Genomic DNA, 16,781 nt, shown 5'->3' with positions numbered 1-16,781 from the left:
CAACCACCTGAGTATTCTGATACGAGGGGTTGATTTTTAAAAAGGCAAAAATTTTTATATAGAAATTGCTTTAGGTACCTTTGTTTCTTTTGTTTGGACCTTTGTTTTAATGTTTTGGGCACTGGATACTTTTTACATCTTAAGTCTATTTTATTGATGAAGTATTCATATATCAATGTAGGTATTGAAAGAGATAGGGATATCGATTTATTTGTTTTCTGATATATATTTGCATAATATCCATTACTAAGTAAATGCCAAAAGAAGAGCTAAAGGTATAAAATCTTGAACCTTATCAAGATTTCATTATCAACTCTGACTGGTGTGGCTCAATGGGAGAGGTTGCTTGTTCGCTTCCCAGTCAGGGCACGTGCCTGGGTTATGGGCCAGGTCCCTGGTTGCGGGCCTGTGAGAGGCAACCAATCGATGTTTCTCTGCACATCAATGTTTCTTTCTTCCTCTTTCTCCCTACCTTCACCTCTCTCTAAAATAAACAAAAAACTTAAAAAAAAAAAAAGATTTTATTATCCATCCATGTAGGCTGCAGCCTAGTGCTTTGGCATTCTGTTTATGCTCCTGTAGTAAGACAAGACAAATGGAGTAATTTACTAGGAAATAACAGTGACTGAAAGTTTTCCTTCACAAAGTAACACACCAAACTAATGCTAATCAAATTTTTTTTAAAGTGAAAAGAGGCCATTTTTCCTATTTAATACTAATCCTTATATTAGCAAATTTACTCAAATGCTTTCAGTTTTTGTTTTTTTGTTTATGGGCTCTTGACTGGTTTATGGAGGAGGAACTGTAAAGCTTTTTAAAAATGTTTATTTCAGAAAAGAACTGTTAGACCTTCAAGAAACTTTTTTTATGTTTAGAGTTGTTGTTTTTAAAATAGATTTTATTTATTTATTTTTCTTTTAGAGAGGGGAAAGGAAGGAGAAAGAGAAGGAGAGAAACACCAATGTGTAGTTGCCTCCTATGCGCCCCCACAGGGACCTGGCCCACAACCCAGGCATGCGCCCTGACTGGGAATCCAACAGGTGACCCTTTGGTTTGCAAGTCAGCGCTCAGTCCATGAGCCACAGCAGCCAGGGCTGGAGGACCTTTTTGATTTTTAAAGCGATCCTGTACTATTGAAGATCTGTTCGTTTACAGATCAGCTATGGAAAAGATAAATCATCAATATTTTTTCTCAATTTATAATAAGCATAAGTAATAAAAACTGTTAGTATATATAATAAAGCTGATTAAAACTGCAAGCTGTAAAAGTTTGACCAGAACTTGACTGAAGTAGTCATTTGAATTAAATTTAGATCTGCAAAATAAAACCTGAAAAATTTGACTTTGCAAAAGTAATGGTCATATATGCACTTAAGAAAAAAAATTTATAATAATAAAAAAAATACTTTAAAATTTTTATGTGTATGAAGACCTGGTTAATAAAATCCTGGGTAAAGTTTAAATGAAAAGAATTGATTAACGAAAATAACTAAAAATGAATTTGTAATCTATTAGAAATGGTTTAACTGTACTTTTATAGAAAATTGTTAAGGAATTAAATAGTCTTAAAGTTTTGTTCCCGAGTGTGTTTTGTGTATGATATCATCACAGGTGTAAGGTTAATTAAAATGCTTATATTCATAATTAAAACTTTTTAGATAAAAATAGTTAAAACATCTTCTGTTTCAGAAGTCAACAATCAGTTGAAGTAGCACAAGGGTAATTTTATAATTAAACTCTGTATCGTGATCAGAGACACAGAACCATTATCTCAATTATGAAAATTAAGAAGGTATTGAATTTTTATAGCACACAAAAAATTGAGTTTTAGAGTTCGATGCAGATTTTTTTGTATAAAAAATAATTTATGATTACAATTATTTAGACTTTATTGAAACACACATAACAAAGAGAATGAAGTTCCTTCCACACTGTAAAGACAGTTCTGCAATGTTTCCAAACCTAACGGTATTTCTTACGCATCCTGCCACATAGGTACATGTAGAGGCTACCTTGTTTTCTTAAATAAGTTTACAGTATCTCACTGTATGAACTGTTTATTTTGGCAAAATTTAATCACTTGCTGTTCTCCGAAAAAATGATCAGAAACAGAAGGGATCAGGAGGGTAGCTGTTCAAGAACAATGGGATAATGATTTCTGAACCCCTTCATGATAGCATTGAGGGAATCGACTCTTGCACAACAGTTACAGTGACATACAGGCCTGAATAGTTAGTTTTCTTAAAGATTGCTGATATCATCAAGTAGATAAAAGAATGTAAGAATTCACAACACACATACCCATCACCTAAATTCAAGTGAGTTTTAAAAATTTCTGTTTGTGTATGTTTCTTTTATTCCCCTTTCCTTCAGCATTAATTTAAAGCAAATAGATTACTTTACTATATAATCATGATGTCATTACCACTCCTAACAACATTGATACTAATTCCTTGGTATAGTCCAGTGATTTTTAACTGGTATGCCATTAGAATTTTAAAACATACAACACCTGATTGTTTAGTCAGGGACAGTGGCCTCTTCTCCCTCAGATGTTAAAACAGTGACAATAGCCAACAGGACAGGAGCTGTTTGGAGTGAAAGAATCAGAATTATACCTATTTCTTTGTCAGATCAGGAAAAAATATATATTTTGGTGTGCCACAGAATTTTAATTAGCTTATGTGTGCCATGAGATGAAAAAGGTTGAAATCTCTGGTACAATCTAACAATCAGATTTCTGTGATCATCTCTAAAGCATCTTTTTGCGTTTAGGTAGTTTGAACCAGGATCCAGACAAGGTCCACACATTACACTTGACATCTCCTATTTCCTTGAAGGCAGAGCAATCTTCTCTCTATCCTCTTTATTTTTAGCAACACTGACTTGCTGAAGAAGTCATCTGGAATAATGCCCCACATTTTGGAATTATCTTTGTCTTCTTTGTGTCATTTACATTTTGTATCTGATTAGATTCATTCTTAACATTTGGTAAGGATACTTCAGAAGTACTGGGTATTTCTGAATTGTCATATTGTATCACATCAGGAGACACATGGTGTCTCGTTTCACATTTAGTGATCATTGGGTTCAGATGGGGACAGTGATCCTTCCTCTTCCTATTTAAAATTTCCCGTCAACCTTTGTAACTACCGGAGGGAGATGGTGCTACTGACATCTAGAAGGTGAAAGCTGGGGATGCTGCTTCACATCCTACGTGCACACGGCAGCCTCCCTGCCCCGGACCCCGTGAAGAACTGTCTGGTCCAACACGTCCTTAGAGTGAAGGTTGAAAAGCCTTGTTCTAAATTAATTGTTTTATTTATTGAGGTTGTTGCCTAAATCACCTCTTTCATTAGGTGATGGTTTTAAACTTCTGTTAATCTAAAGAAGAATTTTCTCATGAACTAGGGCTGTTTGTTTAACCTGAAATACAGTTTTTACAGAAAATGCAGATAGATGCTTGCCTTTCATTAAAGTACTAATTTTCAGAGTAAGAAGCTGGTACCTACTTATTTCCAGTGATTCAGGAAGTTCTTTTGTAGGTGAGAGGAGCGGAAACTCCTGAGGTTTTACCTACTTAATGTGTTTCATTCATTTATTTCATTATTTAAAAATTATTTTTCAATTACAGTTTACATTCTGCATTATTTTGTGTTAGTTTCAGGTCATTTATTGTTTTTTGATGCGTAAAATGTTCTCTTTCATGTAGTCTGACAAATTCCTCTTAGACTTTAATAGTTTTCTAGATTTCTGACACTAACGTGTACCAGGCTGACCTTACATATTCTCTACCCCATCCCTGAAACTAGACATTTCTCCAAGAGATATATTTGGGTTAAAATTACATAATTAAATGTATTTTGAAAATTAATGGCATTTCAGTAGATAACAGTGGCTATTTTATAGTTCATCATATTTTATCACTAATCTTATTTTGATTTACCCCAGTGGTCTTCAGTTGCCACTTGAATAATGGGTGACTCATCTTCTTTTACGTTGTTTATAGTTTATCTCGCTTTTTTTTTTTTAAGACCTTGAAGTTATAGCTGGCATCCCAGCTGAAGTGCCACACATCAGAGAAAGCGCGATAAAAGGAGGGCGCCATCTGTGCTTCCAGCTAGGAAGCCCGTCGGGAACGGCCGTGTCGACGCTCAGCTACCTGAGCAGGACAAACCAGCTGGCCGTCGGCTTTTCCGATGGCTACCTGGCACTCTGGAATATGAAAACCATGAAGAGAGAGTAAGCATACCCTTCTTCTGTGATTAGATTTTTGGTCGTTTCTTTCTGAATGTAACGTGTACTCTATAAATATTTAAAAATTAGCTTAAGGAGAACAAGGTAGGATAGATTAATGATTGAATGAGTGAATAATTTTCATTGTATTAAATTATGACTTGATATAATAAAGGAATGACTTTAGATTGATTCTTTTAGTGTATATTTCAAAGGTATGTCAGTTGTGGTGGTGTTCAGTTTGCCAGTGAAGCATGACTCTAAAGATGAACTCTGCATATTTGTATAGTGTGACTTCTTTCAGAAGTCCTTTTCTTCACGACCATATGTGTAAATACATATAAAGTGGTAGTTCGCAGTTGACAGAAAGACAAAGGCTTTTTAAAAAATCAGTTATAAAATACTGCTTAAAAATTTTTATGCTGTGAAAAACTTACCCCAAATACAATTATACTGATACTTTTTATTAATATTTATGGTGTTAAAATCGCTGAGGAACTAACCCATTATTGAGGGAGGTAGCAAATAGGCATTAATAGGTTTTTAATTTAATCTCTACTAATAGTTAAGTAAATGCCCATTTGTATTTTAAGTTGTCAATTTAATATTCATTTTTTCAAGGTGTATTAGACTGCCATCTTGCAGTAATTTATCTTGCAGATGAGTCAACAAAATAGTCACCCTTGGAACTTTCTGCTGCTAGTCCTTAGTCTTGCCAACAAATTGGTACCTACTTGCCAAATTTGAAGTAAAGAAAAGAAAGGTGGAAAATAAGAATATTCCCTTATCTCAAATAGGCTCATTTCTTACCTTTGGGTTCTTTGATAATATGAGAGTGTTACAAGCCCCTTAGGTAAACCCAGACTGTCTTTGCACTTCCTCAGAGTCGGATTCTCCTGTACTGTACCGGTGAAGTGCCGATGCTGTGTATCCATCCTGTAGTGGCTCCCTGTGGGAAGTTCATCCCAGCTCTCTCTGCTGATACCTTTGTACCAGCTCTGTCTTTGACTTGCTCCTGAGAGAGTCCCTGGGGAATCTGGCTTCTGCAGTGTGTTCTGTAGCAGTATCAGTTCTTGGCTAATTATGCTTTTGAAGGTGTTTGTGGGAACTCTTCAGATTCTAACTCATTTTGTTGTAGTAATGAGACTGACTCTTAGACCCACACAGCTAAAAGGGAGTGCTGGAGCGGTGTTTCACCCTTTCTGGGGTACTTCCCAGTGTGCAGGGGTGCGTAGTGGCGTACCCTGGCATGTGCTGGAAGGGCTAGTTCACGCGGGCGTATGTGAACGCGTGTCGTAATTTTAGTCCTTCCAGCTCTGCCTGGGGGGTGGATGCCCTGCCCACTGTCTTGTCCTGTACCCTGTGTATTTTTAAAGATAAGGTGGTCTCATAAACAGTAGTAACTCTGGTGCAAAATCTTACATTGTAACACCTTCTTTTTTTCACATGGCTATAATTGAAAAGCGTGAAGTGTACTAATTTTTGTGCCTTTTCTAGATACTACACACAATTGGAAGGTGGAAGGGTTCCCATATATGCTGTTACTTTTCAAGAACCTGAGAATGATCCTCGTAACTGCTGTTACTTGTGGGCTGTTCAGTCTACTCAAGATAGGTAAGTGTGATACCGGTGGTTTTAAAAAATACTTGTCAAAATGGAGCAGTGGTTAATTACTTTTGGAAATTTTGTACTTTGTGCTATGTTGTCTCTTTTTAGTGAAAGCAACATAATTCTGTGAATTAGTGAATGGTAGTTGAAATGATGTGAAAAGTTCAATGATTATTTCTGTGTGTTTGAGTAATGCACAGACATCAGTGAGAAGAAATGGGGTTTGCTTGACTTGTTTCAGTGTTGTGTCCAAGAGGGAGCCCATTCAGATGAGCAGGCACCCTTGCTACCTTGGGCAGTTTTTATGGTGCTGTGTGTTCTCTCGTAAGAACTTTTTTTCTCTTTTACAGTCTCATTTCTTTTTTTCTGTTTATTTTATATACCTCTTTCATTATTTATCACTACTCTGTTTTCTAGTCCTTCTACCTGCCTTTTGCAGTATATTTTAGGATTCATTTGGTATATTTTTCTCTGTCATAAACTCTAGTTTTGTCTAACTACAACTAGAGATGAATCTTTCTTTTTAATTTAATTTCTTACGGCTAAGCTTTTTCCAGTGCTAGATCAGTGTAAGTATTGATTTTCTTTTATTTCTCCTAGCTATTTAGTTCTTTGATGATCGGTGAAATTAAGATTTGTGGTGTAAATGCCATGATCTTGACCACCCACTGCTTCCAGTACTTTCTCTTCCCGAGTTCCATTCTTAGATTTATGTACTTGAATTGGGGACAATATTGGTTTCTGTGTTAGATGTCTCCGCTTCTGAGGTTTTGTCTTACCTTACACTGTAGTAAGTGAATGAATGAGGAAATGACTTGCCATTTTTGAAATTTGTCAATCCTGGAGAAAAGCTGAAAATAAGAGAGGCAGGTACCTATCATTTGGGCCAGACCCATGTTTCTGTTCGTCTGGGTGTGACGCGGACCAGCAGCATTGGGAACTGGGCCTTGTGAGGGCTCTGTGTGGCAGGGGGTGAGGGGCACCTTCCAGCAACTGTTTGTATTCCACTTACTTTGAATACTATTTCTTTTGATGATAGTTTCAAAAATGTATTCTTTGTGTGGATTTTTTTTTCACTTCTTCTAAATTCCCACACTAAAGTTTAGAGAGGTTTCCTCTTAAAATTATAAGTCATGTTCACTCTGTTCTTACAACCACAGAACTATCTGCTTCTGATTTTTTTTCTAAAATCCTTGTGAATTATATGCATTTCCCTTAGTCCTTTCATTCTAAGCTCAAAGGAATCATAGTTTAAAATACAGGCAGAAGAGTGTTTTGTTTTGTTTTTAAGTGACTCCTCTTATTTTTTTCATTATCCAAAACACATTGAATAATTAACAAATGGGAATAATTCTCTAATGATTTTTAAACCACTTTCTAGTACCCTAAATATTCTTCTACTAAGACAGGTTTAATTTACTTTGTAATTTAGATGATTTATTCCTAAATAATGGTTGTTCCATTCATCAGTATTATTGATGAGATTTTTGGGGGGGGAATGGTATTTTTGTGGACTTTTAGTGTACGATTAGGGCCCTTAAATTAGTAGGTCATGCACCTCTCTCAGAATCTGATGATCGCTTATATATGTTGGTATGTGTTTCTACATATGACTTAAAGCACGGTTCCTTACCTTTGGCCCACAGGTAGACACCTTAAGGAAGGTTTTCTGTAGTTGCCATTGGATAATTCTGTTTACATGCTATTGGCCAGAACTTGAGCCTGCTATACCTAGCTGCAAAGGCAGCTGGGTGATGTACTATATTTTAGGCGGCTGTATGCCTAACTAAAGCATACCTATTGAAGAAGGGGAGAAGGAATACGGGGCAAGCAGTTATGTAGTCTCTGCTATATAAGGTGTCACCTAAAGCATACAAACTCCATCAGCTTAACTTAATTAGAATTGAAAAATTGAAAGTCAGTATTTATTTCAAAGGACAGTGTTTTATGAGAACAACCAAATAAAACTGAATTCTTCATATGACCTCAGTTCTATCACATGCTCTCAATATTGTATGCAAACTAAGTTGATCTAGACAGTAAGGGATGCTTAATATAATTAATACGGTAGTATTTCTTAGGAGAAATACTACAGCAAAGGCTAATCTTTTTTTCCTTCAGTGAAGGGGATGTGCTGAGTTTTCATCTGCTTCAGCTGGCCTTTGGTGATAGAAAGTGTTTGGCATCAGGACAAATCTTATATGAGGTAAATGGTAACGGTAATACAGCTTCATATTACCATTTTAGTCATTGTTCACCTGTTTTAAGTCTTTGTTTTAAGATGTTAAAAAGTTATTCTTATATTCAAGTTAGTAAAGTATTCATAATATAATGGAAAACGTATTAGGTTAGGGATTCGGAGACCAGCTGTTTTACAAAGGTAGCACTATTAGCACTCCAGGTATCATTTGCTTATCAAGTGAGTGAATTGGACAAAACTGAAGCTTATGGCCTAAATGGTACCCAGGAGAAATAGCCCCACTTTGTTGCTCTAATATATGAAGCAGTAAACCATGAGGTAACTTTGTGAACAGTTTTGTCACTGACAGTTAATTGTAAAAGGATGAATGCATCTAGCCTTTCACATGACTGTTTTTCTGGCCGAATTCTTGAGATAGTGGGGTGCTGCTAGTGGCCGCATTTGGTCAGCCCTCTCATTTCATCCTCTAGAACAGGCTCTCTTCACCCAGTGCTTGAGGGTTTAGGAACAGGAATCTATGAGTCCCTGAATTATGTGTGGTGTTTTTATGATTATGCACTTTGGGGGGGAAGTTTCATATCTTTTATCAGATTCTTAAAGGGATTGATGAGCAAAAAACCCCCCCAAACTACTAGCTATTCCAGAGCGAGAATTTCAGTGAAAACACAGGAGTGGGTTTGCTGGCCTCAAGTGTGTGTATATCTGATTCCAGTGGCTAGTCCAGTTCACGTGCCACCCAGAAGTGCATGAAGTTGCCTGTGTTCGGTGACAGCTGTAGAAGATTGATTGGTATTTTTGAGAGACTAAAGCTAGCCTTTTATTTCATAAGTGGTTTATGCTATATAAAATTTTAGAGCCCCTATAAATGATATGTTCTCTTTAGGGTTTAATTTGTTTTCTTTGTATTGTGTAAAAAAATCTTTAAATTTAGAGGATAATTTTAGAATGACTTTTTGCTTAGAATTTCACAAGGGTAAAGATGTTTGTACATTTTTTTCAGGGGTTAGAGTACTGTGAAGAAAGGTACACACTGGACCTCACAGGTGGCATGCTTCCTTTGAGGGGACAGACCAGTAACACCAGACTGTTGGGATGCCAGAGTATTGAGAAATTTCGATCTCATGGTGATAGAGAGGAAGGGATGAGTGAAGGTAAGATTAGTTAAAAGTGCTCTTATATGTCATGTGAATGCTTGATTTAAGATTTATCTTGATTTAGCCCTGGTGGGTATGGTTCAGGGGGTTGAAGGCTGGCCTGGAGATCAAAATGGTAGCTGGTGTGATTCCCAGTCAGGCCACATACCTGGGTTGTGGGCCAGGTCCCCAGTTGGGGGTGTGCGAGAGACAGCCGATTGATGTTTTCCTCCCTTCCCCTCTCTCAAATAAATAAAATCTTTGGAGTTCCAGCCAAGATGGAGGCGTAGGTAGGTATACTTCACCTCCTCACATAACCAAAAGAAGGAAACAGCTAATTTAAAAACAAAAAAAAAAGCAGAACTGCCAGGAAATTGAACTGTATGGAAGTCTGACAACCAAGAAGTTAAGAAGAAACATGAGTAGCATACATGAGATACTGGGGATTTGTTCTCCACATGGCTGTATAGAACTCATGAATTGAACACTGGAAGGAAATGAGGGATTCTTGTATTTTAATCTGACACAAAACAAAAATGGTGTCTAGTTTTGACTACTGTGAATAATTTCTGAATAGTCCATGAATAATGTTTCTTTTTTTGAGACATAACAAACATGCCTTGGTTGTCTCTAATTTTTTTAATCTATTTTTTAAAAGATTTTATTTCTTTCTTTTTAGAGAGAGGGGAGGGAGGGAGGAAGTAAGGGAGAGAAACATCAGTGTGCGAGAGGAATATTGATCAGTTGCCTCTTGCACACCCCCAACCAGGGACCTGGCCCACAACCCAGGCATGTGCCTTGACCAGGAATCAATTCTCAATGACCTTCCAATTTGCCAAATGACCCCCAGCCTACTGAGCCACTGCAGTCAGGGCTTCTCTGTTTTCTTTAGTCTGATTCCATCTTCCTGGTAAACATTCTGGCATAGTAAAAATTGCATAGATTTTAGAAACTTACATGGATTCAAACCCCAGATCTGTCACTAGTTGTGACCTTGACAAACTTGACCTTGACCTTGACAGACTGCACGTCTCTGTCTGCGAGTGGAATGATTAAGCTACACCTTTTGCTAAGGGTGGGTGTCGGGGTTAAACATGCTGATGTGGGAGGTTCGTTCCGTTCTGGGAATGCTCACTAGAACTGTGCTTTTGTGTTCTGGTTGGGATTCATTTTCATGGGCAGCTCATTCACCCAGGAGCTGTTTCTGTCCTCGGCCCCACATCTCTGTAGCGGTCCAGTTCTCACTTCCAGCCAACCGTGTCAGAACCAGAACTCATCAGACTCTTACTGCCCACTCACGTCTTCTTTTCTGTATTTCCCATTATTTGTGTCTCACGTTTTTACTTTCCTTTTTCCTTCTTTTGATGTCTGTCAAATGTGCCCGTCTTCTCATTCCATAGTCACCACCCAGGTACTTGTCTTTTTTATTACCCCTTGACCATATAGCTAGCTCAGTCCTCAGCCAGAATTCCTCTAAAGAATTAAGCTCTGAGTTCTACAGGCACTCATTTTAGGTGTCGATGTTCTGGTGCTAGCTGTGTACCACTTTGGGAGAGTATTCATTCACATCATTCTCTACTTTCTACCTCTGAACCTCAAACCTGACAAGGTATTAACTGAAATGAGTCAGAATAGAACTTTTCAGATGAGTAGTTTTTGATAAGGTGTTTTTGAAATATAAAAAAGTCAAGATACAAGTGAATGAATTTCTGTTTACAAAGCACATGACAAAAATGTGTTTTGACAAATTAAATAAGAATTTATGTGCGAGTCTCATTATAAATATTATTTGGGGTTTTTACTTTGAGATTATTTGTCTTTTAATACTAGCTTTTTCTTTTAGCACTGTCTCCTGAGACAAGTGTATCAGTCTTTACTTGGCAAGTGAATATATATGGACAAGGAAAGCCTTCTATATATTTGGGGATTTTTGACATAAATCGTTGGTATCATGCACAAATGCCAGATTCATTAAGGTATGATTCTCTTTCTCTTTTTGGTATTTGTACCTGTAGCAGTTCAGTGACTTAGTAATTTTGTAAAATTTTCTTTTAGATCCGGAGAATATCTACATAATTGCTCTTACTTTGCATTGTGGTCCTTGGACTCTGTTGTGAGTAGTACTTCTCCACATTGCATCTTGGATATATTGGTACACGAGAGAAGCTTAAGCCGAGGAGTCTCTCCTTCATATTCGCCTCCAGAGCAATTTTTTAACCCCAGTTCCTATAATTTTGGTGTGTATTATCCTAACCTTTTGAGAAAAATAGCATATAAGTATGTATGTATTTATGTGAAATATATGTGTGTGTGTGTATAGTATTCATATCTCATTGTCAGCTAATATGGATAACTTAGGAAATTAATTGGATAACATACATGAGAAATCTAATACATGTTTTATAAAGAAATCATCACTGTTTTGAATTTGCTAGAAAAGATAAAGTATTTCACAGTTAGTGCATTTGTGATTAGGTTTAATATCTTGTTAAAAATGGAAAAATTATTTTAAAATTTATTGTATGTGGTCATTTGTACTTTGGCTAGCAGTCTATTAAGATAAATTCTGTTGTATCATTGCCATCTCAAATATAATATTAAAGTGGGTTTTTAAAAATCTTTGTTTTAGATGCCACTTGTTTGTTAAACTCCGGAGTTATTCACATAACTTGTACTGGCTTTCAGAAGGAGGTAGGTAACAACAACTCGGACAGTATTTCTTACTGAACTCAAGTCACGTCATGGGTCTGGCTTTATGGGAGCTTCAACTAGGTCAGTGAGAGTTACTGGGATGTCTCCAGCAGCTCTCTCTGGATGTTAGCTGCTTGAACCCCAAGGAAAAGAGCAAAGTAGGTCATTGCCACACCACATCCCTTTTTATCCTCCCTCTAAATCCTCCTCCCCTCAAAAGCTCACTAACAAAACCGTACAAAGAAGGTCCCTTGCACAGTGGTACAGTCCCAGGCACAGTGGGTGTCGATGATACGTTGAAAAATGCTTTCCCAGGAAAACATCAAGTGACAGACCTTTTAATTAATAATCAGCTAGATGTGGATGAATGCCGTATTTATACATCATATCAGATCTCTTTTATATTATGCCACGGGGATTGTGTGTGTGTGTTCACTGAGATTTGTCACCAAATCTATCTGTCAGCTTTAGAGAAGGTAACAGGATTACCTTTCATAAAAGTACAAGCTACATAAAATATCCTTAATGGTATTATTTATAATTAGGCAGCATTGATTTAGCTTAAACAACCTATAAACTGTTTTTCTTGAAAGAAGTTATGGAAATGTAGTCTTCCACAATTTCCATTTCGGTGTTTTTAGTTTTATTCAAAATGTTAAGTATAAAGTAGGACAGTGAGTTTATTAAGTATTCTTAAATTTGTTAACTTGGTTGAGTATTGATACCCTACTGATCTGTTACAGACTTTGACTTTTTTAAAGAAATCAGGACCATTTATCAATGAAGTCATTTCTGATGGCTATAATCGATGTCTTGTGGCTGGCCTTCTCTCACCAAGACTAATTGATATTCAGCCTTCCAGTTTAAGTCAGGTGAGGTGATTTTTTAACTCTTTGTTTTTGTGTGTCCTGTTATTGTCTATTAGGATAAAAATCTATTAATTTCTGCAAAAGTAGGTTAAGTATAATGCCCACTCTACATGATCAGTACCTAAGGTCTTGAATTTGACTTAAAATTCACACTCCCAGGATCCAGTCGGCCATAACTTGGCACCAGGTTCACTTAGCTCTACAGAGGACATAGGAAAGGAAACAGATTGTGCCTGCATCAGGCATGCCATAAGTAGCAGTCATTACAACAGTATAAGGGCCATTTTCCAGCCCCCAGAGAGAACAGTGTAGGTGCAAGAGAACAAAAGCACGAGTAGCAACCATGTCGACTTAGGTGAATGTCACGGTCTCTAGCAATGGAGTGTTGTCCCTGACATCAGCCTCACTGGGAACTTGTTAGAGTGCACATTCTCGATTCCCGCCCTGGAGCTACTGAATCAGAAACTTCAGGAGTAGAGCTCAGCAATCTATTTTAATAAAGCTTTTGATGTGATTCTGACACAGTATTTCGAGAACCACTGCTCTAGAGAAACAAGTGTCTTATGGAAGCCTATTAGTGGAGATTCCAATTTCCTGCAAAACAAGATAGGTATATCTTAGGACTCAGATGCAATCATGGAAGCCAAAATTTTAACTTGCTAGTGGTATTTAGTCTACTCACAGTTTTTCCAGACCCAGTACATTTTACCAATCAGGAGATGCCTGGTGATGGCTCATAATTCACATTTATTTTAACTCAGTATTTGCTAGTAAAACATGCTAGAAGAAAGTGACCCCAAGTCACTTTTCCGTGGAGAAAGAGAAAATGTTTTGTTAATTTAAACACTGCTTGGGCAGAAAGAGTTAAGTTATTTAAATAATTACAGAAAAGTAACATAATAAATTAGTGGGGAAAACCTTTTAAATATCGTATTCAATGTAAATATCGGTGCTCATTGTTTACCACCTACAGCTAATATTTAATGCTTAATTTCTTTGTTGATATCTCTCTCTCTTTTCCTTTCTTTTTTCCTTCTTCCTTCCTTCCTCCCTAATACTTAATTTCATGGAAATAAAAACTATCGGGAGATTTTAACTTTGGTGTTTTCTTGTGTTTTCAAATGGCCTTAAAAAACAAAACAAAACCCTTTCCTAGGCTATCACTCGCACTACCTTAACTTTATCTTAACTTTTTTTTGTTCTTTGTGAAACTCCATGAGGCAAATGTTTACTCTCCTGAGTTGATCTTCTGTTACCTTTACCTTTCTAGCTCTTTGTCTCTTTTGCCTCTGGTTCTTTTTTCTGGGAGTTTTTTTTTTATTATTATTATCATCTTCCCTTTTTTTCCTATTTTTAAAATTTGAATCTAATTTTAAATTTCTATGAGCTCTTATTCTTTGATCATTATTCATAGTCATCTGTTTTTTTTTTTAATGGATGAAATAACATTCTATGCTTGTTTAAGTTTTACTTAGTTCTCTGTCTTATCTCTATTTTTTCCGGAGTCACTTTTTATTATTTTAGTCCTTCTGATGCTAACGGCTATCCTTAATGCTTGGTGGTCCTTAGTTGGCTGTTGATACGTAAAGTGAGTCAGTAGCTGATTGATTATAAACTCTCTCTTGTGTGGGTAGAGTTCATCCAGAGGCATTCGTCAGGATGATAGATGAGGTGTGCACCCTTTCAGTAGGGAAACCCCAGATATTTTCTGGGGCCATTCTGTTTTTCCAAAGGCCCCTGTTAGGCTGGTGGCCTCAGTTCTCACCCAGGGTAACAGAAAGGACTGTGTTCATGCACTACTTTTAACCTGTTGTCTGTTTTCAGTCCCATGTTTGACCGTCTTTTCTCTCCACTTTCCCCCGTTCCCGATTTGTCTCGGAATTTAGCCTAATATTCTTAGAGCCACATTGACTCTATTCTCATTTTTTGTTCCCCTCTGTGGGGTCTTTAAAACATGTTTCCTTCACACTGCTAAATAAGCCACATTCTTTCTGCTCATTACTGCTTTTCAGAAATCTGTTGAGCCGTTTTATCTCATGATGCCTTCTGTTTTTTTGGCCCGTGTTGACTTATACTATTCTTTACACAATTGGTTTTTTTAAGTAACAGCTTTGTTGAGATAGAATTCATACAATTCATCTACTTAAGGTGTACACTTCAGTGGCTTTTGGTATGTTTATTGAGTTGTCAAGCTCTTGGCCCATTAAATTTTAGAACATTTTCATCACTTTCCCCAGAACCCCATACCTATTAGCAGTCACCCGATTCACTTCTCTTATGTGTTTGTACCTAGGTGTGGAATTGCTGGTTTATGTGGTGCTTTTGATTTTGAGGAACTATCAGACTATTTTCCAAATTGGGATTTACCATTTTATATTCCAACCAGCAGTTTGTCAGGACTCCGTTTTGTCCACATCATCACCAATGCTCATTATTGTCTTTTTGATATAGTTGTCCTACTAAGTCATAATGCTTTTTAAGCCTTTAGAATTTTGTATTCTGAGCTGCATAAAACATGCTACCTCTGAGTAGTTCTTTCTTATCTTTGAACTTCTTCTGGTGCAGGAAGAACAATTAAAAGCTATACTGTCAGCAGCAGTCCACACGAGTTCCCTGGGACTTTTGACTGGATATATCAGAAGGTGGATAACAGAGGGTAAGATGATATTTAATGAAAAATTTCTTTTGTATTTTTAAAATTATCAGCTCACTGTCTGTGAGGGGTGGTTAGGTAAACCTCACTTTGGAGCTGTCTGCACATGCACATTCAGGTGCACCGTTAGGGGACAGCAGAGAACTCCCGTGTCCTCTCTCCTGCCGCCCAGCGGTGCAGGCTGGCAGGCCTCGGCCGCAGCATCAAGGCAGCGTCCCCCCGGGCGCCCTTGAGCAGCCCTGTCCCTAACCCCTGGTGACAACTACTCCCTTTTTCTGTAATTTTGTCATTTAAAATATGTTCACAAATGGAATCATACAGTATGTAAACTTTTGGGACTGGCTCTTTTTCACTCGGCAAAATTCTCTGGGGATTTATCCAAGCTGTGTGTTTTACTCTCCTTCCTTACAAACACACACGCGTTATTTTCATTCCGAATCATTTGAGAATATGTTGAAGACATCACACTTCTTCTCAGTATACTTTCTTTCTAATAACAAGGACATTCACTTAGAAAACCCGTGTTGTAACTGTAAAAATCATGAAAATGAACATTGCTAACATGTAGATTAGATAATCTACAGAACTTACTGGAATCTCACTGATGATCCCAGTGATGTCCTTTACAGCATTTCTGGACAGGGGCAATCCAGAGTTTAGTCCAGAATATATATTGTATTTCGTTGTCATGTCTTTTTAGTTTCTCAGGTTGGTGTAAATCCTAAGCCTGTGTCTATCAAAAGACTGACATTTTTTTAAAAAGAATATAACCTTGTTATTTTGTAGACTGCCTTTCACCTTGTGTGTGTTGATTTTTTCTGTTGATTAGCTTCAGATTTTAGACTTCTCACACAAAAGGATGTACTGTACTGGAAGAGATATGTGATACCGGTGTGTCTCCATTAATGATTATTTTTCCTTGCTCACATGGTTAGGGTGATTTTCTGTCAGGTTTCTCTGCTGAAAGTTACTTTTTTGTCTGTTTGTTTGTTTGTTTGTTTGTAATTGGTAATCTTTTTTTTTTTCCTTTTTATATTTGCAAATAAGAACAACCAAATTCTGCTGCTAATTTGCGCTTTGTTCTTGAATGGACATGGAATAAAGTGATTCTCACAAAAGAGGAATTTGACAGACTATGTGAGTGTTATATTAAGAAACTAATAGTGATATATTTTTAAGTACATAATAATAATCATTTTAATCATTTTAAAGTTATAAACTGTGTAAGGAAGGCCCAGAAGAAAACTTTCTTTTAATATTAGAGTGACAAAATTATTTGTTGATGAAGATTTTGCAACAGATTGTTAAACTAGCACCATGTTATGTCCACAGTAGCAAGTTTCAGAATTATACCTTGGATGTCTGTTGGTCTTAGTTTAATTTACAAAACA

General features: G+C 36.9%; 1 protein-coding gene across 2 annotated transcripts in view; it reads left to right on the top strand.

Annotated features, from left to right (window-relative positions):
* The window catches only part of AHCTF1 (AT-hook containing transcription factor 1), a 69,142-nt gene that overhangs the window by 15,430 nt on the left and 36,931 nt on the right, over nucleotides 1-16,781 (top strand). For both annotated transcript variants that reach the window (XM_045861099.1, XM_045861108.1), the window contains exons 5-14: nucleotides 4,035-4,242; nucleotides 5,734-5,850; nucleotides 7,966-8,050; nucleotides 9,045-9,195; nucleotides 11,021-11,153; nucleotides 11,233-11,414; nucleotides 11,807-11,868; nucleotides 12,612-12,740; nucleotides 15,303-15,393; nucleotides 16,438-16,527. In XM_045861099.1, coding sequence (XP_045717055.1) covers nucleotides 4,035-4,242; nucleotides 5,734-5,850; nucleotides 7,966-8,050; nucleotides 9,045-9,195; nucleotides 11,021-11,153; nucleotides 11,233-11,414; nucleotides 11,807-11,868; nucleotides 12,612-12,740; nucleotides 15,303-15,393; nucleotides 16,438-16,527 — 1,248 coding nt within the window. The remainder of the gene's footprint in view (nucleotides 1-4,034; nucleotides 4,243-5,733; nucleotides 5,851-7,965; nucleotides 8,051-9,044; nucleotides 9,196-11,020; nucleotides 11,154-11,232; nucleotides 11,415-11,806; nucleotides 11,869-12,611; nucleotides 12,741-15,302; nucleotides 15,394-16,437; nucleotides 16,528-16,781) is intronic.

This window comes from Phyllostomus hastatus, unplaced genomic scaffold, assembly GCF_019186645.2.
Source record: "Phyllostomus hastatus isolate PE091 unplaced genomic scaffold, TTU_PhHast_1.1 phas_contig_148, whole genome shotgun sequence".
NCBI lineage: Eukaryota > Metazoa > Chordata > Mammalia > Chiroptera > Phyllostomidae > Phyllostomus > Phyllostomus hastatus.
The sequence above is the reverse complement of the archived record's forward strand: the minus strand, read 5'-3'. Positions and strand labels throughout refer to the sequence as shown.